Source organism: Ciconia boyciana, chromosome 8, assembly GCF_034638445.1.
Source record: "Ciconia boyciana chromosome 8, ASM3463844v1, whole genome shotgun sequence".
Taxonomy (NCBI): Eukaryota; Metazoa; Chordata; class Aves; order Ciconiiformes; family Ciconiidae; genus Ciconia; species Ciconia boyciana.
Window position 1 is genome coordinate 2,257,501 of NC_132941.1, and position 12,510 is coordinate 2,270,010.

At 36.7% G+C, this 12,510-nt stretch overlaps 1 protein-coding gene across 1 annotated transcript in view; it reads right to left on the reverse strand.

The window, feature by feature from the left end:
- IQCH (IQ motif containing H) overlaps positions 1-12,510 on the reverse strand; it is a 70,595-nt gene that overhangs the window by 51,741 nt on the left and 6,344 nt on the right. Inside the window, exons 6-8 of the mRNA XM_072869874.1 lie at positions 2,695-2,806; positions 1,788-1,916; positions 649-863 (exon numbers count right to left, since the gene is read on the reverse strand). Coding sequence (XP_072725975.1) covers positions 649-863; positions 1,788-1,916; positions 2,695-2,806 — 456 coding nt within the window. The remainder of the gene's footprint in view (positions 1-648; positions 864-1,787; positions 1,917-2,694; positions 2,807-12,510) is intronic.

Genomic DNA, 12,510 nt, shown 5'->3' on the forward strand with positions numbered 1-12,510 from the left:
TCAATGGCACAAAAGTCAAAAAGTCTAGAAAGATCAAGCAAAACTCCAGACAGTTTGCTATGGAACAAATAATTAGCCATAAAAAGAAAGAAATGTCCCTTTTGCATGGGGATCAAGAACAATCAGCAAGCATTAAGCAGTCAAGGTCAAACTCCCCTATAGTCTTCTGTAAATATAAAGGGAAACACTACATTTGCTTAACTGCAGTGAGGGAGATTTAGATGAGACATTAAAAAACTCTTTTATAACAGTAAGGATAGTTAGTTAAGCACTGGAACAGATGGCCTAGGGAGGCTGTGGAGTTGCTATCACCGAAAGTTTTCAGAACAGGTTAGAAAAACATCTGTCCGCAATATTACAGGTACAGGTAATTCTGCCTGGAGGTCTAGATAACCTCGTAACATCCTTTCTAGACTTATTTTCTAAGATGCTGTGAAAAAGCAGACAAGTTTAGGTAGAAGACTTGAGAAAGTAGAAACTGGCAATATATGAAGTATTTCCTACTTACTTCAATATTTACTATTTACTAGCTTTGGTTCAAACCCTTCCGTACCAATTCAGTGATTTACAGTCACTTCCTAAACCATCTCTGGTAAAGACAGTATTAAAAATATGAATAAAAACTCATTATCCTCACTGTCTAAATACCTGTGTCTGAGAGGGAATCTGCAGCTCAGATTCCAACTGTTGCGCTGGATACGGCCACGCTGGCTTTGATTTCCTTGCTGAAACCATAGAGCTCCTGGATGGAAGTGGTGCAATGTTGCCTTTACTAGAGGAATATTTGCCGTAAACCGCTTCCTTTGAGTTTGGGAAGGTGATGGCATCTGTATTCTCAGGGTCCACCCTACTACTAATCTCTCCTGTACCAAAGAAAAAAATGGATCGCAGGTTTCATTGTTAAAGAAATGCAACAACGGCATCAAATTGATATTCTACCACCTACCGTTAGGTATTGGCATGCTCCAGTTTGCTCTCACGTCCATGTGGGTTGCAATTTTCAGGAGTTATCACCAAAAAATATTGAGGAATGCCACTGGATGGCCATAAACCAAACCATGCTATAACAGGTTGCTATTGTGAAGACTGAGATTAGGCTATAGGAAAACGTATCACAGTTTTAATCTATAACGTTCTAAAGTTTGTAATATGCCAGCCAACAGTATACCCAGGATAACAACGTCAAAATGTTAGCACTTATACTCCAGGTTATTCCATACATAATTTTAGTTTTCACCCACCCCTTTTCGTTAGGAGAACTTTTCACATTTATGGGATTGCTACTGAGCCCACTGCTCATTTTGCTTACGCGCCTTTCCATACTGATGTCACATGCCACAAGCAGCTGAAGCAACAACAGTTTTGAGTACCCTCTGTGATCAATCAGGATCCCAGTGCCCAGAGTATATTCTCTTATTAGGAGTCATTCCTTTAATCACACAGGCAAAACAGATGCTTGATCAGCTGTTGTAAGTCATGTTAAGTCATGACTTACACTAACGCTGGCTTTACACTAACATCAATGGTCACATCTTCAGATTCAGGTGCTTAGAATTTGAAACATGCAGGTAAGAACCTACCAGGACCAAATCCTCACAGAGATTAAGAAATCTGATTCCCATTCAGTTGCAAGACACAGGATGCTCATCTACATCTTTATGCACTTAGTATTCTTAAGAATTTGAGTGAGTGCTCATTAGATAGCTGTTTCTTTGTGAGATAAAACAAGGGCCTGAAAGTGAGGCTGGAGATGCACTTGATGGTTGTCATCAATTCTTTGCGCTCACCTACAGCTGACTTCTTGTGCTGCCTGTGAAATTCATGGTAAGGTGCTGCTTTGGATACAACCGGAGGTGTCTGGAGAGTTATCTTTGCTGCTGAAGGGATAAGCCTTTGTTCAGTTAGGCTCAGAATACCTACAAGAAGATGACATTACTGAACAATTCGTATATATTCTAGCTATGAAAGAATTATATACAATATAGACAATTATATACAATAAAGAAAGAATTACAAAGGTGGACTCAAGTTCTTCCAATTTCAAATCAAAACTAGAAAAGCATCAGTTTTCTTTTACTGAAAGATAAGAATCTTTCAATATTTTACCTTCAAGGAAGGTGAACCTTGTCTATAAAAATTGACAAATGCATGAAACATCTCGTAATGGTAATGGTATCATAATGGTGCTGATTCTGAGATGGAATTATGTGCTTGTACAATGGCAATTTAATATGCAGAATGGATGAGAATTAACTCTTGTAAACCACAATGTAATCATAAATAGGGACTGATTGCTAAAATAGTCCAAGTGTAGATCTAGTTAAGATTGAATGATTAATAACCAGACATTAATCATGACCATTTATTTTGACCATGTTATTTAGTCATCCAAGAACCCTCCATCACACACAATTCTTCTTTCCAGTAGCAATTGAACTCTGTGAATTACAAGATAACTGAGTCGGGGAGGACGATGCTCAACATAGCATATGCTATGTCCTAAGTTAGCTACCACATGGAGTAAGTAGTCCGAAGTTGATCTCTACCCTTTGCAACATTTGAGATCACAATTCTTACAAGTTTTGAGGTGCCAGAAAATTTGATTACCAGATACCTGCTGCAAACAGCAAACACCACTGCTTATGTAGCATACATCTGGTGGCAACAGTACCCAGGTGGGCTTCTGTGACTCACCTTTCCTTATATCTTCTTCTAACAGGGGTAAGGGAGAATCTATGTGGTGAGAGGCAGGCAAACCCCAAAGGCTGCTAACCGTATGACTTTTCACTATCTTCTGACTATATATCTGGGAAGAGACAGAATCTTCTTTTAACAAAGAGAAATCCTGGATTTGCAAAGACACACTTTTCTACTCCCGCAATCATAAATAATAAATATAATTTCTGCTACGAATAGTTTCATTAAGATTTAATAACGTAACAGCACAAGCACTGCTTTTACTACTTATGAACATGGTACTGTATTGTCTACTGTCATTACTTTAGTAATTTAAAATAAAGTTAATTAAATCGAATTGATGTCTTGTGACTTCTGCTATGCAAAAATCAGTGTACTAGTTAATAAAGGAATCACATGAAGTTTGCTCAATTTTAATTGTGGGTTGAGATAAGACTAGTTTAATAATTGAAATATAATAATAATATAAAAATTAAAAACTGTAATGAAAAGGAAAACAACAAAAGAGAAAGAGAGGACAAACCCAGGAAAAACAAGTGATGCAACCACTCACCACCCACCGACCAATGCCCAGCCTGTCCCCAAGCAGCGATCCCTGCCCCCCAGCCAACTCCCCCCAGTTTCTATACTGAGCATGACTCCATATGGTATGGAATAGCCCTTTGGCCAGTTTGCCTGTGCCTCCTCACAGCTTCTTGTGCACCTCCTCGCTGGCAGAGCATGGGAAGCTGAAAAGTCCTTGACTTAGTATAAACACTGCTCAACAACAACTAAAACATCAGTGTGTTATCACATTATTCTCATGCTAAATCCAAAACACAGCACTATACCAGCTACTAGGAAGAAAATTAACTCTACCCAGCCAAAACCAGGACAACAGGCAAGGTACCAGAAAGAAAAGGAAATACTTTCAAATACATAAATAAATCTTTGCTGGGAAGAATACCAATGGAATTAAAATATGTGAAACTATTCACAAATCAGGGAACAGTAAGTATCACAGCCCTCTGAAGTTTCAGGGTTCCTCAAGGACAGCAGGGAATGACACAGCCTGATAATGTGATGTGGAAACATGTGCCACACTGGCTGTGCTCATGTGGGGATTAAAGCTCCCTTACTTTCCCAATTAACCTGTGCTTGCCCGAAAAAACAGAACCTGCTGGTTCTAAGTGCCAGGAATTCAAGCAGTGACACACATCACTTTGGGATAGCGATATCATGTCACTGTTACGCTTATTATCGCACATATAGAGCATTGCACAGGGAAAAGAATATATTGCCACCTTATACTTCAGTGTTATAAATACAAAAACTCTGTGTTATCATCTAACATTTTTTTCCCTCTCCAATATGCTAAGTATCTTCAGTTTCTTTCTGATCTGGAATACACATACTATTCCTTTTGAAGGGTGGGTTGTACTCAACTCCTAAAGAAAAAGAGAGCTAGATATTCAGTGGGTTTAAAGCATTACAGCACATGCAACTTCAAGGCAAGTAACACCATTGAGATCTCTCACTTGACAACAGTGAACCACCACCAGCAGAAGATTATATTGTTTTCTCTCACCTGGCTGATGCTAGAAAAATGAGGCAATGGTAAACCTAGAGAGACATGAAAGATTTAACTTAAATAAACTCAAATGTTTTATGATGCAAAAGGAAAATTTAACACTAGTCTATCAAACCTTACTCTGTCAACAGATTTTTGGAAATCTAGTTTCTTAGTTTTAGCAGCTAAACTACCTAGGGATTGGGTGTGCTCCAACATGTGCTGCTCAGGACTTCCTCTGCAACTTTACAGGTTCTCCAGTAACTCATTGGGACTTCCTGGTTTAAAACAATAGATTTTAATGACTGATTATCATGCTTGTGTACAGCTTTTAGTACAATAGGATCCAGGGCAAAACTGGGATCTTTGAGCACTGTTGTGTCATAATTAGTGACTAACATCAACCATCAACTTGGTGGTGGTTAGGGATAGCCAATTCTAAAGAACTGCATATAAACCTAATAGGGAAATGAGACAGATCAAAATAAACTATTATAATTTTTCCTCCCAATTTGTATAACAACACTGTCCACATGAGACATTAGGGAGATAGAAAATATATACTCTTTATCATAATAGAGAATCTTTCAGGCACTCATTTCAGTTGTGGCGATTATGAAGCATTATGCTTTAAGGGATCTAGATGTATGAATCTTCATGTCCTTGTGTTCCAAGAAAATAGCAATAAGCATATAACAAAGATTAACTTTATACCAGCTGGCATATAAGTGGGTTGATACTGAGAAAAGGGAATAATAAACCACACTTTTCTACTCCCTCTCAGCCCCAGCAGTTTGTTGAGGACACAACAAAAATATATAAAAAGAAAGAAATTTAATTAAACAGTGACTCCTTTTCCAGGCTATTGCTATTGTATCAGTAAAGCAGCACTGATTTTACTATTAGGCAGTTTTATCCTAGTTTAAATCCCAGGAGTTTTGTTATGATAAACAGCACTGTGAAAGATATGTATTTCATTTGTGTTCATAGAGATGTAATAAGCTACAAAGAAAAGCAATTCAGGTTGAGTGTATGAGTTCAAAAGCAGCCTAGAGGTTTTTTGTTTTTTGGATTTTTTTTTAACTGGAGATAGATATTTAATTCTTCTTTGCTGTATCCTATAATTGCTATAAAGTCCATGGGAGGTGTCACATTAAAATAAGGACAGATGCAACTGTAATGTAAGTTAAGCTCTCATTTACACTGCACACTGCCACTATGATTCACTTCATTACATAGTAGGGGCAACATAGCGGACCCAAAACGGTTACCTACGAAAATTCCACCCAATCTGTACACCCTTCTTCTATGTTCTTTCAGCATCCTATTTGCATTAGCTGCCCTCTTGAAGACTTCAGTGAGATATCAAAGCAAAATTTGACAAAATGCTTTCATCTTTCAGTTAATTTCACTAAAATTAAGCCAACTCAATTACAACAATAAGACCTTAAAAATAATAAAAAGAATATTAAGTACTGCAAGAAAAAGATTTACTTTTAGCATCATTATATAGTTTTATTACCATTATTCAGTGATTTAACTTAAAAAGGTATTTAAATGAGTGCATCTTTTTAAAAGGTTTTCAATAGACTTCCATCTGCTTATGTCAGCACAATTTAAAACCTTTACTCACACCTACAGCTTTTATGGCATAAACACAAAACCTAGTGAATTTAATACCACATATTCCAGAACTGGCAGCTCCTAACTAGCATTTTAATGTCTGTAGTGTAGACAGACCCAAAACAGCATGGAAGCAAAGGATCACGCTCTATACAGTGCTAACCTGTAGGCACCTTCCTGCTTCCTTCCTGCTTCCACCCTGCACCTCACCTGAATAATGTCTTCTAGTGAAGTTTGCTATGAAGATTATGATTCAGCAAGTACACTTTACTGAAGTCAGCACACAACCTGCTTCATCATGGGTACTTTTAAAGTACAGTTTTATAGGGCTGGAAGGGAGCACTTAATTTGCAGTGCAGACTAAGGCTTACTTGCCTGATAACATGCTTGGAGTGTGCTGAAAAACTATTTTTTCATTTCAAGTGCTTCTGAGTGTAATTAACCTGGGACATGAGAAAAACAATTCTATTACCCTTTCTAAAGTGTTTTTCTCCTGTGGATAAACCTCTCCCACTTGATTTTTTTTTTCTTTTTGCTTCATTTTAAATAGGGCACTTGTAACACCACCGGGATTTTCTGATTAGTTCTCTATTTGTTTTCTTTTTACCTAGACAGCAATATTTAACTAGAACAACTTCTTTTTAAAAATATGTTTATAAATGTATTCCCCCAGTAAAAGAAGAGAGACTAGTATTAAATACAGAGAAAAGATGAGTACTATCATGTATCAAAACTACAATTTCTCAACCAGGAAGATTAGATAGATGAGATGGGTAAATAACAGAAAACCACAGAGCTTGATAGTAATGGTGGAAAAGGTATATAACAGAGTAATCTATCATTTAATGATTATATTCTCCAAATTGCCATCTACCTTAATATCTTTTTATTAAGAAATTACTACCAAGATTTGATGTACACAGTTCATAATCCCTATAAAGGGAAGGAGGAAGCATAGCAAAATAAAATCAATGGAACTAAGGTCAGTTTTCAATATGCTGAGGAAACTGGCAGGTAAGAGCTTGTAGAAGGCAAGTCTAAGGGAAACTGGAACACCATTGAACCATCTGTTGCACAGATAAAATGTACTACAGAAACAAGCTCAAACTATTCCAGAGATGAACCAGGATAGGAAGGATAGCAAGTTACCGAAGTTGATAAATCATATGTTCTTCATTGATCTCAAAAGAAGACAAAAGCATACAGAAAACAGAAAATGGGCATACTGATGACTGCTTCTTGTTTGCTTAAACAGGTAAGACAAAATGAGATGCAAGTAGGAAGAAACTTCTGGGTAATAAAAAAATGATATCATTAAGTACATTCATAATTATCATTTAAAAAGCAGCTAGTTATGAGTAGAAGCAACTCACTTAATTGTAGTGCAAAAGGGAAGAGGTCTCAGGCTACCTTAAGGGCAAAACAGATCAGATAGTGCTCAAAGGTTTTCAAATTGGCTGGTCTTCATAAACTACACTGTAGGATACTAAAAGAACAGTCTAAAGCAATCTCAGAACTGCTGGTGGGACTCTTGTAGAATGGAAAATATACTAGAATACTGGAAAAGAGCATAGTGCCTATCTTTAGAAAGGGGCAAAGGATGTGTTGAGAAATTCTAGCCCTATTGGCTTAACTACAATTCTCGGAAAAATTCTGAAACAAATAACCAAACAAGCTAATTATAAATATCTGGAAAGTAACAACTAAATGAGCAGCTTGAACCTGCCAAGATCAAATTTGTCAGACCAATCTAATTTTTTTTCTACAACAGGTTAGCAAGTGGTGTGAATAGGGGAGAAAAAGTAAGTACTACTTCTTGACTTTAGCAAGGCTTCTGAAGCTACCTGATCATGATACCATATAAGCAAACTAAGAAAGTATGGTTTAGACAAACTTCCTTTAAGAGAGGTGCAAAGCTGCTTTCATAACTAATTCAGAAAGAATTTCTATGTCAATATGGAAGGATACCGAGAGCCTTCAATGGGTCTGTCCCATAAGTGGTTACAAATCGACAGAGCCTGCTGTTCATGCAGGAGGAGGAGGAAAGTTTTGAGCAGTGGGAGAAAATCAGTTCAGACTGTAAAAAACTCAAATGGAGTAAAAGCAGAGGTGGCTAAGTGATTTTTACTCTTTGCTCTCAATCACAGAATCATAGAAATAATAGAAATGTTGGTTAGAAGAGCTCTCTGTAGGATATCAAGTCCAATCTCGAGTCCACTACCCACATTAGATCAGGTCAGCTTTGGTTTTGTCTAGATGAGAATTACTGTAGGATTCCATTACATTTTATAGTTTTACGGCTTTACAGTCTAAACTGATGTATTTTTTCTGTGTTGATTTACATGCTAAGCAGCAAAGCAAGGAAGCAGTATCAAAGAATAGTTTTACTCACACTTGCATCGTCTATCAGTTTCTATTGGGAAAAAGGATCTTGTCCTGACAATCAAGCCAAATAATCATAGTAATAAATAGTAAATAAAGAAAGCGTTTAACTCTGGTTTCAAATAACCTAATTTTGGTCCTCCGAGGCTATGAACCAGCACGTGGAATTCAACGCAGAAATACTGAATGCTAAGTAAAGGACAAATTCTCACCAGTGTCAGTGGAACTATTCTGAAGTCAGATGAGTCAAATTTGTAACAGTCTCTGTAAGAGATTTAAAATATGAACAACTCCTATGACCAGTTGTCTTTTTATTCCAGAAAATTTCTGAGTAGGAAAATTGTACAGAAAATTAAAATTTGTCCTTCTCTTTCCAATTTACATATTCCAACATTTTACCTACCTAATGATTAATACAGTTTCCCTTAGATGTAAAACTAAGATATTAATACATATTATTTCCCTCAGATTTTGTTTTTTATACAGAAAATAAACTCCAAATTAAATGGAAAGCCCAACATTAAACCTTCAATTTTGAGCAACTAGGCATCTTTAACAACAGGTCTTAGATGTTATTCTTACCTACTTTAAGCTCTTAAAGTAACCAGAGATGGCTCTGAACTGTCAATTTGCCACGTACTTGGAAAAATCAAGCTTTGCTCCTTTGATTGCCTACTGCTAGCTCTCCCAGAAATTTACCTCTATCAAAATTCTGCCATAACAGGTGCAAGAGAGAATAGATGGAGAACTTTGGTGAATCCCACATCTGCTTTTTGAAAAAGGCAACAGAAGCAGCACAGAAGGAAGTAAGAAAGATAATTGCTGGCTTGAACTACAATACATTTTACTTGTGGGCAATAGGCCAGCTTACACGAGGCAGAATATGCAGGACCAACTTATTGGAATTCAGGGGTGGGCCTCCATTCTTGTCCGGAGACAGCTGTAAACCAGCAGCCCATAGCATCACAATCAGGCACTGAGTTTTGTCAAGGAATGCTGATATGTACTGAAACAGCTTCAGCAGCTTTGGCTGCACCCCTACCTAGCAAAATGACAGTCAATCTCCAATTCCAGATGACAAGAACTGGATAAAAACTTAAAACAAATGGTGACCTTTCAAAAGATTAATTTGTTTACCAACAAAATGTTCTACGTTTGTCATCTGAGATGGGGGTGACCTTCACGTTCCCATTTCTAGGTTGAAAGGGTGCTGACTATAGTAATCTGTTAAGTTAACTCTCTCTCACCAATTATTTCCTTTTTATTTTTAGTGACAAGAAGATTTTATTAATTCACTGTGCTGGTTATTATGATTACATACCATAATACAAATGCAACAAGCTTATTTTGAATTACTGTAGTGTAACATCGATTTGTTTAAGTCTCGTTCTGCTACTGCTGCCAAATTATGCTTTGACTGTAATTATAGCCATATGCATAAGTTTAAAACACAATCAGGTTTTGAGGACCAAAAGACCTGTTTTTCTTCTACAACTTCTTCTAGTGACTTGAAAAGAAAAGAATTGCCCTGCGTTGCCATACTTTATAATTTTGGAAATGAATAGACTTTCAGTGATAAGCTTTAGTGATTAGCATGATGCAAATACTGAATAAAGAATGAATAACTGAGGATATGATTAGAATGGTTGTGCTCAAATAAGTTAGCTTAAAAAAAAAAACCCACCACAACACAGAATCACTGCCATCACCATTAGAGCCACACTATATAAGATGCAACTCATAAAGGCTAGAAATCATCACCATATTAAATTCTACCTCATGAATAAATTAAAAGGTTCCTAAGTTTACAGTATAATATACAGTTATAAGAAAACAAGGACCAAAAAGTGCCAGTATAATTCTATAAAAGAACAGCAGTCCTATGAAAATGAAAGGTATAGTTGTGAATCTTTTCTACATTGCAGCAGTTCGTCAGAATTATTTTTGCTGCAATTCAGATTACTGTTTGTTTTGCTAGATACGCCATGGGAAGTATACATATTTAATAATTATCTACTCATCATTTTTCATTTGTTATCCAGATATAGGCTACAAAATAAAGTGATGCCCAGTCTGCCCATGGTGTTTCAAGCAGAATTACAGTCCTCACTTTAAGACAACTACAGAACTTTACAGAGGATGAAGCATTAGTGCTTATCAGACCCAAAAAGGTACAAAAGGGCAACAGTTAATTGTTCTTAGTTTCTGTCATAAAATCCAGCGTCAGCAACTTTATAATACCAAAAGAGCAAGAAAAGAAGACATTTTTCATGAAACAATGAGATCCTTACTACTAATTTTTCAACCTACTCAAATGGCAAGATAATAAAAAGTCCGTGTAGATTTGTGCTTGACCTATCTAGTCACCTCAAAACCAGTGTGTTTTTATTCTCATCACATTTTTAAATGCTCAGGTCTCCTTGAAAACTCAGATGCTGACAACTCTTGGAAAAAACCTGAATGCAGTTAACCAAGCAATTAGTTTTTAATTTACTTCAGTGAGAGTCCTTCTGCCACTGATTTTTTTGGGGAGATAATCTTTGAACTTATGTACATATGTAGGGCATGTACATGGGTATATGCGTATGCATGTGCCCGCATATGTGCGTACAAATATTGCCCTCTAATGGCTGATTAGTAAAAAAAGGGTAGGTAGCACCTAACTTAATTCTTGAGGCTACTTTAATTGGTATTTTTTTCAAAACTAAAGACCATATAATTTGAGACCTGCAACTACACATTGATTTATTTTAGTTACTATTGGTGATCTGTAACTATCATTCCTCTAAGTGCTCGTATAGATCACATTTAACAAAAATGCCTTAATTCACAATCGCAGTAGTGGATTTTACAAGTCTAATTGCCAAATTTTACCCCCAGTGAAGCTAGAACATTTCAAAACACAGATTGTGTCATGGGATTCAAAAACTTCTGAAAAGCACTTACTTCAGTAAATGCTGTAGAATAAATTAGAGATAGGAAATACCTCCTTGTTTTTTCAGCCCATCTCCCTGTCATAAACAGTTCCTTAGCAACTGTAAATATGTATCAGAGAGCTTGACTAATTTTCACTAAATGTTTGTAATTTAAGTTTTCTCTGATCAGTATAGGTTTCAGCGAGAGTGGTAAAACACATGGCTCTCTGCAGTAGTATAATATTCCTCTCTGTGAGTGTTTTAGAGTGGTTCTAAAAAGCTATTAGCCATGATGCTTTTTTCTAATTAACTCTATATCACAGGGTTAGACAAATCACCTCTTAGTCTGGGCAACAGCTTTCAAAAATCATTTTTTATAAGTGGCAGCTTACAACTGTGCCATTCACAGATTCTGTTTATGTTGTTTATAACCAAATACCCTAGAATGTCTCTTACAGCACCGGGCTTGCTGCATAATGCTTCTATTACATAAATTAAATCCTAGAAGAGCATCCTTGTGTGAGACCATTGAGTATATTCTTTCATGTGGACCACAGTGCTGTGCTAAATTTGTGAACATAATTGATCTTTGGAGGAATGCCTGTGCCTATTAATTTTTTTTAAAAGCACACTTTGCAGAAAATGTCATCTTCGTGTTCATTTGTTTATTTAAGAGCAGCAGCGGTTGCAGAACCCAAATTTGGAAGAATCAAAACTTAATCTTACACAACTTGAACACTCTCAGACCAGAAAGAATAGAGAAGGGTGATTTGATGGATACTAGTCTGGGTACGCTTGGGAGAGCGTTGTGGAAGTGCTGAGTCCCAACTTTGGTAGGTAATTGTTTTGTACTAAGGGAAACAGCTTGACTAGAGATAAAAGAAAGGCTGTGCTTCAGAATACCTTGTAGCTTGACAGTGAGGATGCTTGGGATCTACAAGAATATGGAAATATCTCCATATGGAAAGGAAAGATCTGAATCTGTCCCTCACATTCCAAAGTGAGTGCTCCCAGCATGGAGCTAAGAAGTAGAACTCGACATTCCCTCCCAAATCACGTCAGAAAAATAAGATGTAAATGGCGCCTAAATTCACGTAGTCACTGTAGGATTCTGATTCTCTTTCAGTATAACCCCTATTTTTTTGATTCAGTGACGCTGATTTCCAGTCAGTGTCAGCAATCATGTGACAGGAGTGCTTTTTTAAAACAAGGCAATTAAAAAGAGCATCAAAACAAAGTACAAGCATTTTTCACTCATTCCTAACAATCCTGTTATCATTTGAAAACAGAATGTATTCTTGTCTTTCTCAGAAATGGCCATAGAATGAACAACTGAAAGCCCAT